At 40.9% G+C, this 23,989-nt stretch overlaps 1 protein-coding gene and 1 long non-coding RNA gene across 2 annotated transcripts in view; one reads left to right on the top strand and one right to left on the bottom strand.

Moving 5' to 3' along the window:
- Positions 1-5,756: 5,756 nt before the first annotated feature.
- On the bottom strand, positions 5,757-6,543 carry LOC140682404 (uncharacterized). The gene is made up of 3 exons (XR_012054099.1): positions 6,406-6,543; positions 6,269-6,324; positions 5,757-5,880 (listed from the first exon to the last, which is right to left on the bottom strand). It is a non-coding gene; the product is annotated as an uncharacterized lncRNA (long non-coding RNA).
- A 4,449-nt stretch (positions 6,544-10,992) lies between these two features.
- EMILIN2 (elastin microfibril interfacer 2) overlaps positions 10,993-23,989 on the top strand; it is a 38,615-nt gene continuing 25,618 nt past the window's right edge. Inside the window, exons 1-2 of the mRNA XM_030266051.4 lie at positions 10,993-11,234; positions 11,350-11,472. Of these exons, the coding sequence (XP_030121911.2) occupies positions 11,107-11,234; positions 11,350-11,472 (251 nt within the window). The 5' untranslated portion in view covers positions 10,993-11,106. The remainder of the gene's footprint in view (positions 11,235-11,349; positions 11,473-23,989) is intronic.

Genomic DNA, 23,989 nt, shown 5'->3' with positions numbered 1-23,989 from the left:
ATTCAGTGTTCTGCATTAAAAATTTTTTTTTTGCAATACAATTAGAATATGGTTAGAACTTTGGGAATCGGAAAGTTTAATAATTGTTACCTGGTTCTCTTGTTCTCAGTTTTCAGATGTTTCAAAATCAGCTATCATTTTTAAGTCTGCTCTGTCTTTGGAATGTATTTGCCACATTTTTTATGGACACTAACTGTATATCTGCCCCCACTCTTTCCAGTTATTCTGATTCCTGGGAAAGAGGGAAATTTGTGAGAACATTCTTCACATTTTAGGCAATGCCAGTTATTGCTCTTGGAACACTTTGACAAAGTGACTACACAGAGAGATACAGAAGCAGTAAAATCCTGTTCAAATTTTCACTTAGGTGAAAAATAAATAATGCCATCTCAGAATCCATAACATATAGAACTTTCATCTGTATTTTTCCTCCTGTCAGCTTACCTTGTCAAAAATAATTGTCTTCTATATATATTTAGTAAAGATTGAGAAATGTTTGTGAGTAGTAAGTAAATGTAAGCTTCTTCTTACAGTAAATAGGAAGTAAATGTAAGTAGTGAGTAAATTTAAGCTTCTTTTCAAAAGAAAAAGAAAAACCAGACTCTCTAGTGTGATAAAAGAGCTATCAGATTATCTTTGCCAAAGGATCTAAAACTCTTTGAAGATGAAATGCTGGATGTCACTTCATAAGATTTTGGTTTTCCTTCCTAAAATTCAGGTTGAGTCAGCTGGTATAAATTTCTCTAGGATGTAAAATAAAAAATATTAAATAGGATTCATTGCTGTAGGCAGAGAAGCAGTAGACTTCTGTGTGAGCTGCTGGCTATTTTGTGCTGCTGGACATGAAGCCATTGGATTTCCACCCTCAGAACACAACATTGCAGCTCTTCCAGTATCCATTTGTGTACATAATGGTGATGGCAAGTAAATTTGATCTGCTTATCATTGACTGTTAGGCAAAATCTGACTGCTTTGGGTGGTATAACTGACATTTAATAACCTACACTCAGTTAAGGTTTGATAACCAAATGATTTTTCCCTTTGTTTAATATATCAGAAAAAGATCCGAGGTTCCAATAATGACAAGAGAGTAGCTGCATATGGGTCTTATATTTTTTAACAGTCTGATCCTCTACTGCACTGAATAAAAGTGTTACTCATAGGCAGAAACCATCATTCATTTAAATGTGTACAATTTTGACTGCTTCAAACATCTGTGTTTGCAGCAGCAGCAGGAACCTTCAGAGGCCCTGCATCTTCAGCAAGCCAACCTTGTCCTTAACAGCGGTGAGGTTTTGTTGTCAGTGTAAAATATTTTGTAACCACTTTTTGCCAATTGAAAAACAGAACCAGACCCTAGAGACAGACTGTAGAAAAGGATTGTCTTGTTCCCACCCCTGGATGTGTGTCCAACCTATGTTGCAATGTTTGGCTGTGGACTTCTGCTTTTCTTTTTTTCCTTTTTTTTTTTCCCTTTTATTTTGTTAACTGCCTGAAAACAAAGGAGTATGTCCATGCAAAGGATCTAGGCTTGAATTTTAAGCTAGCTCCTCACATTAAAATTGCTAAAGCCTGGAAAAAATTATCAACATTCACATGTCTCAGAAGAGTTTTGCAAGTCACCAAGAAATGAGTCAGGCATGAAGTGCTCTCTGTAGGTTGAGGGGGCAACTGAAATGCAAATACCCAGTTACCACAGACAGAATTGAGGGGAAAGAAAAAGTGTCACACCAGTAACTCAATCCAGATTTATGACCCTTACCAGAGAAAGCTTACATACAAGGAAAATTAAATAAAGTAATTGTAAAGTAAGGTTGATAAAAGTGTGAAGAACTCTGATTCTGTAACTAGATAAAGAATCTAAAAATAAATAAATTAAAGTCATTGTTGCCTTTCAATGTGCCACATAGCAAATAGTGCTTTAAGGTAATTTCTGTTGCCAACTCCAGACAGCAACTCCAGAGGACTGCTGAAAGTCAGAAGCAGTTGGACAAAGACAGTGAATTACTGCAAAGCTCTAACAATAAAAAAAAAAAAAATCAGGAGACTGGCTTAAAAGTCAGATTTGAAAATGATACCATTATATGTACTTTCCTTTTTGTTTTTGAGTCTGTAGGATGGGTTTGAGTCAAATTTTCAAATTGCTCTCTGCAAAGGAATGCCAGAACTTTCTCTTGCAATACAATCTGAAGTGCTCAAATCACGCTGGAATTCCAGGAACTGGAACTTAAATGAAAAAGCAAAATATAGATGCTGCAATACTAAAAAAAAATATGTAAGGACAAATGAAGCACAGTAGGTAGAGAAATTATTTTTTCTGCCTCAGTTTTTAAAGACAACACTGATGTAACAAAATACATCCCGTAATCTAACAATGATAAGTCATTCCTTCTCCATCGAGATTTCACTGTTGTAACTTGTAAAGTCCATTGAACTGAGCAGACCTCTCTAGGAATAAAGGTCTTGGGAGCATTCCCATTTTTTTCAAGGGAAAAAGGACAACTCATGCATGAGGCAGTGAAGTTTTGGCTGTCTGAGGATACACTCAGTGAAGTGGCTCTTTATGAGTTATCTAAATCTCTCCAGTTATACACAGATATTTCTAGACATTTGGCTTAATGTTTCTGCTCTGGATATGGATGTCTTCTCCGTGAAGGAGAACTGTCCCCATAATTTGTTTTAATCTTCAGCAGTACACTATTTGCAGTGAAATTACAGTGTAATAATTTGCAGTGACTTCCTGACCTCCAGTTAGGAAATGTCCTGCTGTGCTTCAGGCAATTCATTTTCCCCTAGCACAGTTTAAAAATATGTCTACAGTCACAGCTTCTGTGATATTATTTCTCTATCAATGACAAACTCAGGGAACAGTAGGAATGAACTGAATGCTTTCTTCAAGTGGCCTATTGTTGGTAACACTGGAAAACTGTTCAAACTGAATGTGTAGACTGAGAAGAAGCATGGCAGCTTCTTAAAGATTGTCCTATTTCTCCAAAATCAAAACTAACAGGAGCAAAAGAGCAGCCAATGTATTTCTAAACAGCAATGACACATACAAGATTTTAATTTCTTTCAGACAGCGAAACACAAAGTGAAAGGAAAGACTAAAAACGCTCTCCCCTTCTTCTGCTTTCTTCTCACTCCCTCCCCCTCCATCCTAACCTCAGCTGCCCTACGGCACTTAGGGTGGGTGCTGTTATTACTAGAATACAGGGGTTTTCATCTGGCACAGCTAAACCACTTCCCTTAAAACAGGCTATCTCAGCACATGCACAATAACCTGTATCTACAGACCTTTTGCTGGCTTTAACACTGTTGTTGTAATTGGAGTGGCAAACCTGTAGAGACCAGGCCTCAGCACAAAGCTTGAGACTGTAACACTGAAGATAACAGAGTTCTGATTTTGTCCATATTCTCTAGCATCAATGACAGGTACCTGTAAAACAACAGGATTCCTTCCTTAATAATTTCTCATCCTAGAGCAGTAATGACTCCATTGTGTTCTTCTGCAAAAGGCCAAAGGGAAGAAAGAGAAAAGCCCAACATCAACAGGAGCAGAGAGTACCAAAAATTCCTGACAGAGTTCATCCTAAAGTTTAGATTTAATTTTAGCTGCTATAAAAAAATACTTTAAATCACATTCTACAAGCCTGAAATCCTGTGCTTGTTAAAGAAAAAGCAAACGCTGTAAATAATGCCAGATGCCCTGAATTGAGTCCATGATTGAGTTCATTCTTGAACATATGCTCCTATACATAAATTCTTCATATCCTATGTTCACTGAAATAAATTATAAAACCATGAGTTCATTTTACCACTACTGCATACAGTCTTGTCCAGTGTAAGTATTACTGTCATTTGATCTCAGTCCCCCACAGCACTCAACTTTAACTTCTCCTCTGACCATCATCCCTGTAGCCACTACTCTTCCAAGATGATATAAAACCACACCCTCTTTTGGCAACAGATATTTCCTTTTAACAATAAAAGACAAATTAAAGAGGATACAAGTCCATGGTTGACCAAGAACACTTGTCTGTACAGTCTGCAGCAGGAAGGATGCTGAAGTGTAAGATGTGTTTGAAAGAATCAGAGGAAATGGTGTCACCATCCTCACCAGGAGGTTTTGATCTCAGGTGGGAAAAGGAAATTCAAGACTAATCTGGACTCATCTCATAGACAAATTAAGGATACTGCCTCTGAGATGTTCTAAATTCTAAATATTTACCAATTTACATAAACACTCAGTTAACTGAAGGATATTATGATACAGAATGGAAATGTCATGGTGAGTGAATTTAAATACATATTTAAATACTCTTCACTGTCTACTAGTTATAATTAACTACATGGTTACTGATCATTAGAAGACATGTATTTAAACCTACCCAGTTTCTCCCAGTACTGGAAAGAAAAAATCAACAAGGCCATTATCTGTGGAAAACCTTTCTGAACTTCCCTGTACTCCAAGGACTTTGCTGCCCAAATAATGGAATTACTTTAAACTAGCATGAAAACAGAATATTTGGGGTTTTAAAATAAACTATTGATTCTTGCCTGAGATTTTCAAGATGAGGTGGCAGAATGAGGCAGAAAATGCACAGAGGTTGTATCCAGTCATGTTATCCAGAAGAGGTTTGACTGAAACAAATCTCAGGTGCTTAATTCCTAGTTTTCACAGAAGTGAGGGCTGTTGATTCCCACTGACATTGGTGGGAGTGAAGTACTTACTTACTTAGAGTATGTTGCTTTTGGCTCAATTAGATTTCTCAGCTGATCAAACCAGAACACTGCTGTCATCAGTTTATTTATTTGCCGGCTTGAGAAATCCAACACACACGGTTTGCAGTCTGATTAATACACAGTTGGACACAAAATTAGGATGCAATGCAAAACATTTATCAAGAATAATTTATTGGAAAATCTGTGAGATAAAAACAGCTAATTATTAAGTAAATCTTTTGAATGTAAAATAGATAAGAATCAGAATAAACATTGAGAAGGCTTCCTTCATTTTGTTTTTTTTTTTTTTTTCATTGGGAAATAATTAAGCCAGGAGTTATTTTTTCCAAGGAAGCAAGACTCATGTTGTGAATCACAGTATAAGCTCTTACCGACATAAAGAATTTCCGCCTCTTGTTTTCAGCTAGACCGTCTTATTTTAATTTTCAGTGAACTGACTGCATTTTTAATAAATTACTTTAAATAAACCAACCTCTATTATTCCTAAAATGAGATTATAATGTCTGCATAGATCTCGACCTGTTGTAGAGAGACTCACAAAACTTTCTTGCTTAGTTCAAACTCCAGGAACTTCAGTATGAGACTGACTGGTTAAAATGATGAACAAGGAATTCAAGCTTCATAATCATGTGATTTTCTATCAAGAGCAATGTAATTGTTTAAGAATCTGCTGACAACTTTGTCCCAAACACTGCAAAGCCATGCGCCACTCCCTTGCTCGCCATTCCAGCTCATCTTTAAAGTATCATGAAAGCTGAAATCTGTCACTTTCAGTCAGAGAGCAGCATGTTGAGAACAGCAGTGCATGCTGTGAAATTCTGAAAGCTGCCCTGTACCACAGGAGGAAAGGACTGCACAGTAATTAATGCCCTCAGTTTTATTCTTTATTCTGAAATATTGGACTGCCATCAAAAATGAAATATCAAAATAAGTATGACAACTCTTTATTTGATAAGAAGCAAGATTCAAATAAACTCTTTACAGCAAAGGCAAAGAGTGCATAGTTTAAGACTCAGCCTTTTAAATACATTTCAGCAATTTGCCTGCAGGTTTTAGAAGGGCCTGTGCACAGGTAGCAACTGTCGTTTTTTACAGCCAGCTTTGTCCTACTGTATGTGCAGGTTAGAGAAGCAGTAGCTGTGGAGAGAACAAAGGAACATTGTGCATCTTTCCCCTTGAAGTCACCTGACAATTTCACCAAATCAAAGATAAGCTGACGCAAAAGAAGTCTCTTCCCCCTACCTCCTCTACCCTCCCACCAACATCCCATCTGCCAAGAAATGCCAATCTCCTCTGATTTTATTCCAGTATTCATTAACTTCTTTGTCCCTTCCACATGTGTCAGCCAGCCTTGGGCTCTTCACTGAAAGGTTTGTGGAGCAATAAAATGTTTTCTTCTGACTGTCATCCCATACTGGATGTCCAGACTTGCTGTACTCAGAAAACCATGGTAACCATAATAAGTGGATGATATGCCAGTCAGTCCTCTCACATTATATCTTAGGTAATATAAGAGAGCACTTACCTTTTGTATGGGACGAGTGTAGACCTTAATCCCACTCTTTCTTTAGGTGTCACAACCTAAAAATATAAAGTATAAATTATTCAATATAGTATAAAGTAGATAGGCTGTTCCACAAGTGTGGCATACTTGTGGTTTACCATGCTCCAGTAATCAGATAATTCTTCCAGGTGAATAATGTAGGTTGATCTCTTCTGTTCTATCTCGAAGCCTTAAACAGATGCAGTGGTGTGCTGAGAGCTCCTCCCAGGGAATAGTCTTTGTTTCTTTTGTTTTCCAGACAAAATCATACCTGTGACAATAAAGAGCATCAATTTCAACACAAACACTTGATGCGTGCCACAACTAGGCAATGTTTTTGGGCTCTTTGTAATACACCAATTTGGTTTTCTGTTTTAATAAATGAAATTAGCACAAATATTTTTCCCCAAAAAGGAAATAACAGCAGAGAAGAAAGGCTAGAGTTGCCAGGTTGCCCACCCATGCACTGAAACATCCCCAGCACCACACTGCCAGATAGACAAATATGGCACTTCAGTAAGGAGACATGGCCAAGCACTTGTTGGAACCACATGGGCTGTTTCTCTGGATACTCCAGAGCTCCTAGAATAGTCTCTGCTACAGACCTTTTGTTGTGGAATGAGCAAAATCCTTGTGGTTGTGTAACTGTTATGGCTCTCCAAGGTGGCGCTCCAGTTAAGAAACCAAAATATTCCTCTCTGCCTTCTCTCATTTATTGGTCTATCATTGACCACTACTGCTTGGATTTTAAACTAAGTTAAAGTGTTTATAAATAGTAATTTTATTAATATCTGTTATTTACTTTTCATTCAGTCATTAATTTTCATTAAACATTCACAGCTAAATATGTGTCTGGCAGACTTTAGTGAGGTGATTACACATAAAAATTTAAAAATTGAAACCTATCACTTCCTGGGATGGGGAATGCTTTTTTAAAGAAATTGCAAACAGAGCTCATGCTCTGATCTGAGAATGGAAAAGTCGCAAAACACCCATCCTAGATTCAAATTAGAATTTTTATGTTCATGTTAAGATTACTGTGTCATGACATATAGGCCAAATGAATGGGACAGGGCTGTGTCATGTCTCTGCAGAACAGTATTCAAAACCTTCTTTCCCCAATAGAGTACTTTTCCTGGTATATTCAAGCCAGCATGCGTCATACACCTCCATCCAAGCTTTCCTCTTTTAGCCTGCAGTTTCCTACAACTTCCTTTCAAACTTGTCTTTGTTCCCTAATGCCAGTTTCATCTTTCCAGAGGGACACTGTGACCTGTTTTGACTCATGGACCGAGTTAACACAGCACCAAATGTAAGCCCAGACTACTCACAGCCATAGGCCAGCTCCTCACATCTGATGGCCAGTGAGAAGTATCTAAAGACCCTTTGTGCCACAGACAATATTTCCTTTATTTTTATTAAAGAGAAGCATAACGGCAGTACAAACACCTCTATGAAAACAATTCACCTCAGGTTATTTTGGCAATGTTTTGAGACAGTGAAACTGAAGAAAAGGAACCCAGAATTCACAAATCAATTTGTTGCTGAAATCTACAGAAAAGAAAAGCTGGTGGATAAGGGATGTAAATTGCACGGAAAACACCATTTCTACCCCACGCACCACACCACTACATAAATCTTTCTCTCTTGGACTTCTGCAGTAAATATCTGGTAATGTTTTTGCAAATTATTCTGCCCACCTCTGTGCAGTTTTCTCTCTCTGGCAGCCCTTGCACATGGCCCTTGTTGTTTCCCCATCATTATCCTCTTATGAAGTATGAAAGTACAGTTGATCTTGGTGCTAGAAACACAGCCAGACTGCTTAGTAAAGAAACAAGAACTTTAAAATATTTCAAAGGATTTATGGATTCACGTTGTTGAGCTCTGTCTCCTAAGGATGTGTGTACTGAGCTCGCCAGCCACTGAAGCTCTCCTCAGTGCACTCACAGACTACATGCTCCATTTGTAGGGAGGGGTGGAGGGATGCTTTCCATATACTGTAAGAATCATCTGTCTTGGGATTACTGTGAATTTTAGAGATGAGATGACATAGCACAGAAATACAAAATGTGATCATTTCTGTCTCCTTGAGAACGCGATTAACCCTCATACTTACACTGTGAAATAAAACTAGTCACACCCGCCGAAAGAATGCAGCCATACACAGGGCTTGGACGGTATCTTCAGCATGCACCTGAGCTGAAGATACTCCAGGCAAAGCCCAGCACTGGTTACTGTTGAATAATCTGATATCACACTGATAGGCCCAGTGTGAATATCAGAGGAACTGAGATCAGCTCTATGCACCCATCCAAGTTCATCCACTTCTATTCAGCTCGAGACTTCTAGCAAAACTCATCCTCTACCGATATTCTTTACTGAGCCATCATGCAACCACCTAAAACTTTACTCTCTGCACCAGCACTTGTATTCAAGTTCCAACAGAGCTCTAGTTTCAGGGAGAAGATGGGACTGGTCCTGCAGGATTTTGTTTTTCATTGTTATGGTTTATTTTAAATGAAACAAACACCAAAATGCAGTGTGCTTTGACAGTGCAAGAAGTCTTACATAGCCTTTTAAAGAAATGGCAGCAAATGCTGTCAAAGCCTTGTTTCAAAATATTTACAAAGTAGTAGATCCAGACAGTAAAGGGACAGCTATCTATCAGGAATCGGGAGAGATTTTCTTGCATACTCCTTGAATGAACAAACATTGACAGAGTCCTGAAGTTGCAGAAAGCTCCTGATACATTATCTGTCATATTCATGGGGTAAGCAGGGGCTCTAACAACTCTCCTTCTAATGGTGTCCCCATGTTACATTTGGTCAGGCAATTGACTTGGGTTCACAGGTAAGTTGGGTGCCCCTATGGCAAATCAGGTAACATCTGCTTCGTCTTCCTTCAGCAAAATGTAAACTCAGTGTTTAGCATATGGAAATATACTGTTGCTTCATGCTAATTTTGTTTAAATCAGTCTATTAATTTTTGTACTATGCAGTCATTCTCAAGACAGGCATGACCTCAGTCTTTCATTATTTTATGACTTTCCCTTTGTGGGACAATATGCAGCTCTTCCATGTTGCTCATCACTTTTGGAAAAGGTCAAATTTCATGAGTTCCTTGGCTGAGTGAGGAAGGGGAAAAGGAAGAAAAAGCCTTCTTCATTGCTTTTTAGGAACAGAACTGTAGTCTTGCTCTCTGCAGGCTTGGGAAACTCCAGATAATTTCTGCCAGCACAAATAATGAAAACCGGATTACATGCTTCCATGAATGCAAACAGTGGCACAGGAAATTGTTTAACCCTTGAGAAGCTTAAAGCATCATTTCTTAAGAGAGTGAGGTGTTATCCTCTTCAAAGCATCTAGAGACCGTTAGAAGGGTTTCAAGTGAAATAGGACAGATTGAAGCAGCCCCTCATCTTTTTCCATTGCTATTTATTGCCAGTGAAGTGTTCCTATGCATCTGCAATGGCACACAATTCTCTAGGGGACAGGAAACTTTAGTGTACATTTCCAAAGAAACAGTTTCTAAAAACCAGTCTGAATGCATCATTTTGACCTCAGCATTTAAAGCTTATTTCCCTGCACACTTGCAGAGTGAAGTTGTTGGGTGAGACTCCCAGTAAGACTGGCAGATGAAATTTGCCTGTTTCAGCAGGTCGGGGCAAATGATGAGGTCAGCAGGCTGCTGCCTACAGCAGAAGGAAGAGCCCTGCCCTGCTGCTGGCTCTGCCTTCGTGTGAGAACAAGGAAAGCCTGAGCAGCTGCTGTTGGCCATGGGAGGCCTTGGGAGTGCATGAGCAGGGTTGGAGCTGGCCAGACTCAGCAGGAGCAGCCCGCACTGTTCCCAAATCTCCCACCCAAACTATTCTCCACCCAAAGATCACTCTCTCCCTTGCCCTCCTTCCTACTGGTGAGAGCAGCCTGCCCTGGCCCAGCCTCAATGCTTTTGTTGAGTGTCACTTCAGCCCAGAAATCCAACTCACAAAAGAGCAGGAGCTTAGGAGGATAGAGGGACATCCCTGTGGTCCTGCTCTCGGTGGGATGGCCTCACATAGGCAGGCCACTCAGTCAAGGTGCTTGAGTTGGATTTTAACAGCCAAGTGAAGCTGAACGTCCCTTTCTCACTCTGCTCAGTGAGCACCTCTCCTTACAAATGAAGGCTTTTTGCACATCCCTCGCTGAAGTAGCCGCCAGCGCCCTTCCCATGACAGTGGGCGGAATGAGCCGTCATCGGGCCGCTAAGGGAACACCAACCACCTCATGGGACTGGTGTCAGGCAGGACCACAGGGCTGCCACAGCCTCAGCCTCCCCCGCAGACATCGGGAGCTCAGCACGTCCGCAGTGGCCCCACCTGAAGAACCCGGTGCCCCCCATCCCCGCGGTTCGCGGGCTGCCCTCTGCCCGGGTCCCGGCAGCGGGGAGCTCTTCCCCAGCGGCCCGGCCCTCTGCTCCCGTCAGCTTTCCCGGGGGGAAAACTGATACGGGGGCTGTCGCCGGCCAGCTCGGGCAGGGGCCGGGGACCGGGGGCCGCCCCGAGGGGAGCACATGGGGCCGGGGGCTGCCGAGCGCTCCTGCCCGGCCGGGGGCTGCAGCGGGGCGGGGGCCGGGGCCGGCCGGGCGGAGGGGAGCGGCGCCTCGGCCGGAGGGGGGTGCGGAGCCGCCGTGGAGGGCGGAAACGGGGTGGGGGGATTTGCGTCAGTGAGGGAGCTGAGAGCGGGCGAGGGCGGGCGGGACGGACGGAGGGACAGACGGACGGAGGGAGCCGGCGGAGAGGCACCGGCCCGCTGCGCTCGCCCCCCGCCGCTGCCCGCCGCCCCATGGAGCTGAGCCCGGGGCCCGCGCCGCCCTCGGGATGGGCGCTGCCGCTCCTCCTCGCCCTGGGCGCCGCCGGGCTCAGCCACGGCACCCCGCACCTGCCGTACTCCCGGCCGGGCTCCCGCAGCAAGTGAGTACCGCCCGCCCCGGGGCGGCTGCGGGACCCGCCGGGCCGGGCCGGGCCGGGCCGGGCTGGGGGGGCTGCGGAGCCCGGCGTGCTGACCGACACTGTCCTTCTCCCCCAGGAACTGGTGCGCCTACATAGTGAACAAGAACGTGAGCTGCTCGGTGCTGGACGGGACGGAGAGCTACGTCCAGGCCCAGTACAAGTGCGCCTGGAACCAGTTCCCCTGCGAGCCCACCCTTGTGTAAGTAGCGCAGGGGGCGACCTCGGCGGGGAGAGCGCTTGGCCACCCATTGCCGCGCCGGGGGGCTGCCGGCACCCCGAAGGGCGCAGGGCCGCGGCAGGGGGTGCGGGGCGCCCCCGGCCCCCAGCGCGCCCCGAACAAAGCGCTCGCTGATTGCGGACACCAGGTCCGCAGCTAATGAGAGCCAGACTGAGGGGCCGCTCCGTGCTGCCGAGAGGGAGCCGCGCTGGCACACCTCGTCGGCTCGGAGAGGCGTGCAGGCGGGCGGAGAGCACGCGGGCGGCTTTGCATGGGCGGCTGCAGCGCCGGCACCAGGACCGCACCTATGCGCTGCTGGGAGCGCACCTGGGCCAGCGCTGCCAGCGCACAGCCGCGCTCAAAACCGGTTTTGTTGCTGCTCCGTTGTGCCGGGTCGGCGCGGAAAGGGAGAGAGCCAGGAACGTGAGCCAGCACCTTTACAGTCTGTGCGTCCTTGTCTGTTATCCTGCGAGGGGAGCGGCCAGTGCACATTTTACGGGGGGTAATGTAAAGTTGTTTGTTTGATTTTAATCTTCGTGCGTGTGGAGTGGCCGCTTCGGCAAGGTGTGCTACAGCAGACGTTAGCGAACAGATGGATCTCACCTGCTGGCTATTCGCAGGCAAATCTCCTTTCCTCGTTTTTCCACTTGAAAAGCAGTAATATTTGCACATTTCTGTTTGAAAGCTCTAGGCAGTATGCACTCTGTGAAACCATTTCCATCCCCAGGAAGTCACTGGAAAGACACCCATAGATTTTCGTAGGCTTAGACTTGGGCTGAGGTGATGATGAAGAGTGTTTAACAATAAAGCTACAGTAACTAGTTTTTATTTTGATGTGAAACAGTGATGATGAGACATACTGCTAGATCCTGGGTACTACTGAAATAGAACTTCAGACACCAATGACGCTGCCACCCTGGGGTCCCTGACAATAGGTGTTGGGTATTTGGCATTCAAATGTGCTGCTTTCTGTTTGTTTAGGTTGTTATTTTTGTTAAAAACCCAGTTTTTCTCTATATAAACACTAGAATTGGAGGGGAAAAAACAAAGACAGCATACAGCTGAGTAACACCGTCTTGTGTAACTTCCCTTGTTTCTCTTTGGAGTCTTGAACTGGCCATTTTGGACTTCTGACTGAGTTTATGGATGTGTAATGGGGTGTGCCCTCTGTCCCGAGAAGTCTCTGTAGTGAAGCTACAGAGGCATGAGGAGGGGTTGAAACTGAGCTCTTTAAACACATAAATCACCACACATTAAGATAAGGAATTTCAGAGGCGGTAAATTAGGACTTTCATGGACTATCTGCTAGTAGATAGTGAAGAAAGTGCAAAGGCATTGCTTCTAGCTCAGGAAATTCCTGCACTGAGAGTGTGAGGAGTAACAAGGGGAAGCCCAGCTTGTGCAGAGGGCTGGACTGCATGACCTCCAGAAGTCCCATCCCTTCCAGATTTCTCTGTGGTTCTCTGAAATGGCATTGTCTGTCCTTGTGCTTCTAAACATCTGGAGTTGGCTGCTGTCAGAGAGAGAATGTGGGGCTGAACAGACATTTGGTCTCACCAGATGTGTCCAGTCTCATGGGGTTTTTTTGTTCTTTTGAGAATGGAATTAGATACTTATCATAAGACTTTGTTTCCTCTGTATGACTCTCTTTGGTGAACATCAACAAAGAGACTAACATAACTGCAGAACAATTCCTTGTTCTTAAATATAAAATATTACTTATTCTTACCATAAAATATTTTTCTCCTGTCACGGCACTAGATGATTAACACCAAGAGAAGGTGGAATATCAAAATCTTGAAATTTTGTGTTCAAAACTGTTTATAGGTTGTCATTTTATTTTTGTGGCTGTTGCATATGCACTCTCTTAGTGGCAGAGTAAGAGAATGCTAATCCAAAAGTTTGAAATACATGCCTCAAATCTTGCAAACCCCTAACTTGATTCCTGTGAAAAATACTGTTTAATTCAGAAGGAGTAGCTGTCTGAATAATAAAATGTGTTTATATATGTTTGCTAGCTAATGTCCACAAAAATGGGAAAGAGCTATAAAAGATCAAAGAAATGACTGTGAGGACTTTGTGGAAATTATTCTCTTTTTTTTCTCCTTTATACACTTGAACAGAGAACTTAAACTGAGCTAGATAGCAGATATTCATGGGAATGAAGTACAGTCCCTGTGTAGTCTCCTCTCGGTACCCAGGGTTTATCTAAGAGCTCATTCAGCAGCTGACAGTGGGGACAGTGAGATCCAAACCAAACAAAGAGTTCCTTAACTGTGTCATGGATGTGTGTATTTTAGTAGTACTTAAGTACTATTAGGTCTATTTTTAAATCTACTGTTGGTTTATATTAGTTTAAGACTAGATTTAAAGAGCCCATCTAGTGTAGTCTAGGTTATGTATAGTAATTACTTATATTACAGTGTATAGGGGAGCATTTCATTGCCTTAAACTTGCAGTGTACTCCTGAATTCCGTGTGTTCTTTACAGACAAGAGACTGTGTGTTGTAGATATGGATTATAGTCAGCCCTGTTTTGTCTTTGAATTTTTTTTTTTTTTTTTTTGGAAATAGGGAGCTCTGGTGATTAAGCCTAAAATCATCTGCATGCATGAACCCATTTTATCTACCCTTTAGGCCCATTAAAATATAATTTGTCTGAAGACAAAAACCCTAAAGCCCCCTGTTGGAATGACTACACTTCCATGATTGTTAACTGTAAATTCACTTTGGCTGCAGGGTGTATTTCCTGAAAGGTTAAGTTGAAATTCAGGAAATTATTACACTTCATTGTTTAACTGTTTTATGGGTACTTGGGCTCAATAGTGCATTTCCTTGCTGAAAAGTTGGTGAATAGTTTGGCTGATTAAGGTGTCAGGGATGAATGTGAGTTGAAGCGTGGCTGCTTAAGAGATAGGAAGAGAGAGAGTAGAAAGAAAGAGCAGAAATGCCCTTTGAAGTATGTTCCCTTTGAAGTGTGAGAGGCTCCTGATTTATTTTTCTTAAAACTGACTAGCAAAGGAAGGAGAAACTTTGTTATTAGTGGGTCATTGGGCTGAAATTTACAAAAATATTAGTGTTTATACTCACTAGAAAAAGCTTGGATGTTTTGACATTTAATATTGCTCCGTAAATAATTGTCTCCTCACCGCTTCTTTTGTCATGAATTTCCATTCCTAGCTTTATTATCAATGGTTTGATAACTTAATTAGCAATAACAGCAGCTTGTGACTAGTAGCATTATCTATTTCTAAAAGAAAAAACATGTTGCCTTTCTGATTAGATCCTACACACTCTTTAGGGTTGTGGTTTGTTTGGGACATCCTTTGGTCACTATAGCCCATTCAGGGTAGGATGCTGAATAGCAGTTGTTTGTTTTGCCTCTTGTTCTGCAGTGTGTGTGGGTACACCTGGCTGTACCAGAGATGCACCAGTTTATGGCCCAGTGCTTTTGGGAAAAACTGCTTCCACTAGTAAGGTTTTGATTTTAAAGTCTGAAGTGAACTGAAGTGGCTGAATGTTTTCTGGGTTTATGTCTTTGCTACAGAACTGCAAGGAGGACTTCCCCCTACGAGGTCATAAATAAATAAAATTAGCTTAGTAAGAACCTCTGGAGGTCATGCAAACCCCTTGTAGCCCCCAGCTAACACTAGAACCAGCTTCAAATTTAGATAAGGTTGCTCAGGGACTTGAAGAAAGGATGTTTTATCAGATCTCCTAATTCATGTACCAGTCCCCATTAATTATACTCGAGTGAGTAAAGATATTTGTGTGCTCAGGTCAGGTCATCTGTCTTCAGCTTGTGAGGAGTGAATTTCATGATTTAATGTAAGCTTCTCATCTTAACACTAATGCTAAATGTATACTAAGCAAGCCTATTATTTAATTTAGAAAATGACACAGAAAATGATGAATGAATCAATAGCTAATCAGCAAGCCTCTCCAAATCTCTCACTGAGCAATATTTTCCAACTCCTTGTCATTTTATACTTTCAAATGATCATAAATAAAGCCAGTGCCAAACTAAACACAATTTTATTCACGGCCCAGAAAAAGATTCAAAGCACAAGATTAAAATTACTTTAGAGGAGGTTACTAAAAGATTCCTGCATTCATAAACATCTGAATAAATTACTACTTATGAGTAAAACACTGCTCTTAATCAGCAATATTACACATTTATTAACTATATTACTGGGTAAAAGTGGAAATTTTATAAATGAAAACCCTCACATGAGATATCCAGTTCAAGTTGGATGGCTTCATCCATCTGGCAACCCCAGAATGACCTGGGTGGAGCAGATCAGCCCTGGTCTAGGAACATATAGGAAATCCCCATGTAGTTTTCAACCTTCTAACATTCCCAATGTAGCTTCCTCTGAGAGTATTCTGTTGCTAGAAATCAAGCATGCAGCTCAGTGTCAGAGTGCTCAGCACCAGACAGGATCAAACCTCTGATATACAAGTCAGCACAGATTGAGCCTGGTTTTGCCACTGGCTTCCAGCAATACATATCTCATTAAAAAAACTTTCAGGATGCACAAAAAACTTGAAGGGAAAGCAAGAGCTGTTTAATGTTTCCCCTCCAAGTATCTATAAAGATCTTCAGGACTTTCTTTCCAACTTTGTGTATTTTGTATGAAGCAGAATTTCTTTGTACAGGCTCCAGCAAGCTGACTACACAGGGAGGTTAGCCTAGGGCTTGTGCATTGAAAACAGTAAGGAAACTTAAAAAAACTTTAGTCCTCTGGAGTGCTTGTTTGAAAATCTTTGAGATCCTGCTGGGTGTGGTAAGTTTTCCTGGCTGTCTCTCCAAGCCTGAAATTATGCACCTCTGTCTCCATGCACTGAACACAGCAGAATCTTTCTTCTCTGTGAGCTGGACAGGGAATTTTCATTTCACTTATCATTTGAGTTTGTTGTAGTAATGTAAAAACAAACAAACAAAAAAAATCCCATGCTGCTCCCCACTTCACCTTAATGTGACAACTTAAAGTTTCATGCTTTTCTGGTTTGAGAAATGTGTGACCTGGAGGTCTGTGACTTGTTCTGTTAAGCACCAAACTCTTGCCAAAGCAGTAAATTTCTATTTGCAGGGAGCTCTTGAGCCATTTAAGTGTATTTCATTATAAATCACCCAAATAGTAAAGGAACATTTTATATCATTAGACAATGGGCAGTGCCGGTTTTACACATTGGGGATATTATGACTCCCATCTGACTTCATTTTTGCATTCATGTCTCATCTTTCCTTTCCCTTCTGGTTCACTTTTAACTTGGTGTCTTGAAAAGTAACAGCTCTCAAAACAATGCTCCATTTTAGTCACAAAGTTGGAGTCCCACTTAATCCCACAGGTTAGCTCTTGTCTTCCTGAAAGTATTGGTTATTTATTTCATCGGGTATATTTTCAAATACTCTCTCAGCAAAAGCTCTTTCTAGAGCATTCTAGAAAGCAGCTTATTTCATGGGCAGAGAAGCAGAAGAGATATTATTGGAGCTCAGTTTTGCAGGCAGCTTTATCAGCAGCAGTGCTCTGCATCCTCACTTCATCTCTCCACTTGTGTAAGGTGAGAAATTTGGTTGCTGCTGCTGGAAGAGGCAAGTGATGATGCTGTAAACATATAACCTGTTGCAGAGTTGTTCCTGTTCCATCACTGAGCACTGCACGTTGCCACTCTACAAAACTTCCCTGAATTCCTTTTGAAAGGGCTGTCTTTTCACGGTTCTCCTATCCCATTTTATTTAAGTGGGATTTTAACAGCTTACTGTTGATCTGTTATCATGTGTTTGACTGGCCTTTCAACATTGTAAATCCCAAGACTGAAGCTGTGCTTTGAGCTTTTCCACAGGCTCTCTCTGGCTCTGAGTTACTGAAATGCATCCTATATCCTTGTTTTGCTGCTCATAAGAAGAGGATCCCTATCTAGTGGTAATTTATGAAAATTAAGAGTATTACCATTTTAAACTTCTGTGCATTTCCTACTGGACTTTAGTGGTCAACTTTTTGAAAATAAAATCCTTGGCAGCCAAGAGAGAGTTAGAGAGATAGGTAGGTATTTGTGTATTTGTGTGTGAAGATATATACACAACAAGAAGAAATCACTAGTATGAGACATGAGGTCGTATTTCAGAGTGTGCAGTCCCTTGGTTCTTTCTTCCCATGAAAAAACATTTCTCTCCCAAGAGAGAAAATTGGAGTTTGACTCTCATCTTTTTTTGATAGAAGAATTCCAGCTGAGTGGCAGAAAATCCACTGTATAAGTAGTGAACAATGGCACTTTTGGAGGCTTTGAAATGAAACCATGTGGTGTTGCCTGAGAATAGTTGAATGTTTTTATATTCTACCAGTTCCTGCAATACTCTGTACTTCTTACTGAAGAAAACATGAATTCTGCAGTAAAATTCAGCCAGATTCTCTCAGATGCATTGAACAAGTGTTCACTGTTGAAGACAGCAAAGTACCAGAGACCAGGCTGTAGTGAGCTGACTGGGGCAGCATGGTAGTCTGCTTCTTTGCTGGTACCACTAGATGAGATGACAGTTTTATTTAGGGATACACAAATACAACTTTTTTCTTCCTTGTATGAAGGAGTAATACAATCACCTGTGCCAGGTCTCTGCCCACTTAGCAATTTCTTCCAGATGGAAGGCCATCTTCTCCCATCATGCTTTCCAGATAGCATGAAGCCACCAAGCAAAAATAACCAATGGAAAAAAGTACTAAGTCTCTAAATGCTCATTCCTATTTTATGAAACATTCAGTAAAATTGCAGTGCCTTCATAGTCAGATACTGAAGCACTCCTTGCAGTGACCTGGATGGGTGATTTTTTGGGGGTGTACACAGCAGGTAATTGTGTTCCTGTGGATGCAGAATGCTTTGACTCATTCCCTTGCTTTCCTTCAGTTTATTCCCTGTTAATCCTCTCAGACAGTAGCATTTTTTTTTCAGGATTTAGCTCAGAACAGATCTGGTACAAATGTTGGCCATGCTACACATGGCTGCAAACTTTATGAAGAACTCCCTTGTGTGCCTGTGCAAGCCAGGAGAAGCTGAATCTCTGTGGTCATATGCACTGGTGATGCTTGTCATAACTTCATATTTTCCACAGAAGTGCCTCAAAACTTTGTTTCTCCCAGCACAAAACATTTTGAAACATTCACCTCTTGCTATTCATTATATATGTTTTATTTTGATTATTACGTTATCCAAAGGCCTTTGAGGAACTTCAGTCTAGATGGCTGTCAGTGGGCCAGGCACTGGACTAGTGTCTAAGGTCAGTGGCATTTTTCTCAAGAAAATGTAATTGCCCAGACCCCAATGCCTGTAAAGACATTTACTGACCTACTTTACATAAATTTTGGAAAGAAAAAAAATGCCAGGTAAAGGAATTATAGCAATGTAAAGGTAAGACTTGCTTTAATCCATCTGTAAGAAGCAGATCAGTGTCTCTAATGCCAGATGGAAATGGAAAATTATTTTGAGGTTCAATAGGATTCTTTTTAAGTAGATTTTTGCTGTATTGCATAATTGGGATTTATTACAGCCTTGATGGCTTGCTTTCACTCAACACCTAGACTTCTGTAGGTTTATCTATTTGCATCAAAACACTTATATTAATTTTTGCTGCTTGCTATAAATGTCTTAGGATAAATTCTTGGGAGAGACACATTTCTCTCAAATTAAGCTCATCTGTGGGCTGGAACACAAACTAGCTCCCAGTGCTGCTGCATAGTGGCAATGTAATCAAAGAACAAAAATCAAAGGTGGGATTTGATTCACCCTGACCCAGACTGCCTGCCCTGAATGCAGAGGGATGAATCTGAGTGTGGGAGCTCATACATGCAGTCATGGTGACACAGATGCAAGTCAACAGTGTCCAGTACACTCTGTAGGTAATAGGATGTAAATAATGACTTTAGGGTGAGATGCAGCCCTGTTTTGGCTCTGCTGCCTGTGTGGACTACTGCTGTAGTCAAAGAAATATAGAGAACTTAATGGAAATACAGAGAGCTCAAACCTATTCTTACCTACATACGAGGCACCTGAAATCCAGGTGTGCTGACAACTGTGACAGACTGCTAAAATCTACAAAGATTTTGGAGAAACTAGGATTGCTATCACCATTTGGCTGCCACCAATACAAATAGGCCTGCACATTTGGGAAGCAGGAAACATGGGATCAACTGGTTTTAGTTCAGTGTTTGTGTAGTATGAGCAGCCAATAAGGCATATTTTCAGCCTACAAAATAAAAAAATGTTTGGTCAAAATATGATTGCACTTAATTACGTGTTCTAGGTAGTGTTTTGGGGTGGTGTCTGTATGCTTCTGTGCTTCCATTGCAATATATTGGAGATTTGGATGACTGGGACTATATAACTATAGTATAACTGTATAAATATAACTACCAGACGATGCAACTTACAAAGAATGTGTCTACATGCAATGAAAATGTTAAACAGTGTAGATTTGATATCTTCTATTTTATAAAGACAGAAATTTGCAGGCTGCTGAAGTAATGGGACTTGTTCCAATCACTACAGAATTTTGGACCAACCTTGAAGCATTGTGCTCAGAGTAAACATTTTGTATGATGCTTATGTAGAAACATGCTGATTCTGCGGTCCCTTCCTTGCAGTGAGGATGTGGTGGCACTTATCTCATTGCATTTCCCAAAAGGTTGAATGTTAATATCCAGTTACAGAGCTGAGCCATATGTTTTCCCACCAATTTCATCCAAATGTTTCTGATTTGTTTTATCGCTATTAGGTGACATTCCAAATATCAGTGTTAACTGTTTCCTTCTGTGGTTTAGCACCGTGAGAATACTATAGCTCATGCCCCAGTGAAAATGTCCAGCATTTGCAGCAAACATGGGTTTTTAATTAAGCATTTTCCTATGGAAGTATTTCTGTCTCAAAGAAGAGGAATATTTGAGTGCTGTTGTCACTCTGTACAACTTCATTTCGGCTGTGAAACACTCAGCATGTTGAGTTCATGGTGAAGGTAGTAGGCATGGGTAGTTACAAGCCTGTTGTGGAAAAACTCCTAAAAAATAGCTGTTCTTATGTTCTCTGCTGCAATGAAAGATTAGAGACAGTTGATAATAACCTTTTTTCATGCCTTGTAAAATAATTATTTCAGTATTTAGCTCAGTTCATCAAGAGATTATGACCCTCATCTTGGATTTGAAGTCCACAGGATAATGGAGTGACATTAGACACAGTGAATGCTGGTGTGTTATATGTAACTTCTAACCACATAAGAAATTACTATTTTTTAAAATAGTTTTGAAGAATACTTGTAAAAGTAATTGTGTTTATTAAACTTATTTGAATAGCAGAAATCCAAGTCAACCAGAGGAAGATTTGATGCTTTACTGCTTCTGAATTGTATTGCAGCATATACGGGTATAAAAGCAGAGCCTCAATTTTTAAGATACTTAGGAAACTTTTGTGGACCCTTTTGACAAAATTGCCTCACTAGGTAACTCTGTAAAGATTCACACCTGCCAGATAAGCCATATGAAACTTCATGTTACATTCCAACTATGTATCTTTATCCAGCTTTATAGAGAAGGAACATTTTGTCTCTCTGGCTGCCTTGAGTGCATTTTGTGTTTTGTATATTTGTGATTGTGGATTTTAAGTTTGCTGTGACTATGGGTGAGTAATTGGATTCAGAATACTGCAGATTTAAATAAAGCCATGTCTAATTTGTATATTTTGATAGTTCCCAGTCTTGTGTCTTTCACATGCATAGAATCACAAATTAGGGATGCTTAGGTGAAACTTACTGTTTGTTTTGTTAGAACTGTAACCAACAACATAATTGTGTTCTGTTCTGTTAGACTGCTCTATCCTAGCAAAATCCTGGGAGTCTCCAGCTCCTCCACTGAAATTCACTGAGTGAACAAAGTTCTGACTTTAAAAAGTATCTTGTGTGATTGAGAACCTCCCTGGGGCTGGAAGCATGCTGGGACTGTCGTTTGTCAGTGCAGCTGGACGGTGCTGTTGCAGTGACACCGTTCCTTGCAACTTGCACAGCAGCTGTGCTTGAAGAATGTCATTGGTAGAGAAGCTGTAGCAGTGAAACTGTGATTTTGAAGAAATTTTTATGCGACTGTATTCAAATTAGAGAAATGCTAGTGTAAGTTCCTGTTTCCCAGCCTTACATGTCTAGCCTTCCTGGAGGAAATGGGAGTAGCTGTGTGATTCATTCAGCTGGACTGGCAGTATAGAGAAGTAGCTCTTGGTAAGTTAAATTCAAGTTGAATTTTTGAGCCCTCCTTGAGTATAGCTGTCTTCTTACCAGAGTTCAAAGTGTGAATACAAAAGCTGTTCTAGACACAGATTTTGAAATGTTCTGATTCTAGCTTAATTTGGCTCTAGGAGAATTGTGATTGAGGATTCAGGTTAATTCGTATTTGATGTACCATATCTGAAAACAAAACAGTTCCAAATTGTGTTTTTTCAAACTTTTAAGAAAGAATTTTTTTAGAAGTGGACTGGTTTTTAAATATTTTTAAAAATTAACTCATATTTAAGTATTTTATGCCTATTAGGATCAGGAAACTATAAAACAAAGAAGAGTGAGAATGTCAAACATGCCTGTTTTTTCTTTTTAAGATGGAGTTTGGAAAAGTTTTAAATTTTTGATACTGGAAAAATATTTAAGCTTTATTTCTTTTTACTTGTTTATATTATTATTTTGTATTTGGTTGTTTCTTATTATTTTTCTGGCTGTTGAAGCCATCTGAAAATGTCTATATTGATAAAGAGTACAGAGAAGGTGCTCAAAGAGAAAATTGTCAGAAATGTGATGGAAAATCCTCATTCTGTAATTTGAAGAGTGGCACAATTTGCATATAAGTAATTCTTACTCATTTTATAAAATTAGTTTCAGCTATATTCTTAAAACTTTGTTGGGAAAAAAAGAGAGATTTGAAAATACCTAAAATACTGTATTTTTCAGAAAGGGTTTTGGCCCTGAAAGTAAAAAGAGGAACACACACAAAGTTAGGAGCAGTTAAGTGTTTTATGGAAATCATACAGAAGTATGTACAACCATTTCCAGCATGGGAAAACTGATCTGGAGGTTCAGAGTTTGCACTTCAGTAATGTGGTGGTTGTGAGAGAGGTTGTAATGACTCTCAAAACCACTTCAAAACACTGAAGTATCTGGCTAATTCTTTCTCCTGACTCTGGCAGCTATATGGAAGGAAGGGATTCAAACCCAAATTATCTACAGAAGATGTGGTTTAATACTTTAGATAAGGGAGAAAGAAAAGGAAGTTCCTGGGTGGCCGGGATATTGTTCTCCCCAGTGGTGCCCTCTACATTGCACTCCTCTATTTAATTTATAAAGCGCTTTACCATTGGGATTTCTGTACTTTGTAAACAGGGTTCAGCAGATGTTTAAGTGAAAACTGTAGAAGAAATGATGAGCTGGAGTGAAGTCTACAGCTGTTTTATATATGGTATTCAGAAGGTACACAAGGATTGGAAACCTCTGAGTTTACATGCTCCAAGTCAGAGTCTGAAAAGCTGACAGGCACAGCAAACCACTGCAGTTATGAGCAGCTCATAGACGGAGATACAGCACAGGATGACCCTGCCTTCCTATGCAGATCCACAGAAGAACAGAATCCAGAGAGGCTTATTAGTATAAACTACTCTTAGCCCAGAAATAGTTGGAAAAAATATGATTGTCTCTACTGGAAGTAGCTTTTTCCCCTTTAATGACAAATTGTAGACCAAGTAATAATGCAAAACAGCACTGAGTACTTCCCACATGCAGAAATTAGACTATATTGTGGCAGAATTGGGAAAGATACATTTGGAAAAGAAACAAATTCATAACTAGTAGTTAATATTTTAAGTACACAACCACAAGTTTGTTAACCAGTTTACCAAAAATGGACAGCAAGTGGCTGTCGGTTTGGGACATTATATTATGTATCTGAAAAATGCTGAATAAAATTGTTAGAATTATTTCAGCAACTATTTGCACACATGGCAGGAGAAGCTTGCTTTGAAGGGTAACAGTAAGCTAACATTCACTCTGTGACTTTCAATAGGAAATGTTTCATGGTCTGTAAGATTTACTTATTTCCATTTTTTTTTTTTTTTAACCAGTAAAGAATTTTACATGTTAATAGCATGCCATTCAGTGAAATAGGTGACTTTTGTGTGATAGCATGGCTGCTTCTGGTGCTGCTCTGTACTGTGTTCTCTCTGTCCCAGGACACACTCCCTGTGAGCCCAGACAGGCTATGGCTGAAACCTATTACAGAGCTCCTGTAGTTTCCTTTGCTGCTGTCCTGCATTCTGTTGGTATTACTGTTTAGGAACACCTCAGCTGTGAAATGAGCCTGCAAACTGTTCTAATCTGAAATAATAGGAAGAAAAAAAGATCTGAAAAAGCCTTAGGGAAATTACTAGCATGATGATAGTTTAACTGAGAGAAAGGGATTCGCGTGAGAAATTGGGATGACCTA

This window comes from Taeniopygia guttata, chromosome 2 (assembly GCF_048771995.1).
Source record: "Taeniopygia guttata chromosome 2, bTaeGut7.mat, whole genome shotgun sequence".
Lineage (NCBI taxonomy): Eukaryota > Metazoa > Chordata > Aves > Passeriformes > Estrildidae > Taeniopygia > Taeniopygia guttata.
This window is presented reverse-complemented; position numbering and strand designations above follow the sequence as displayed.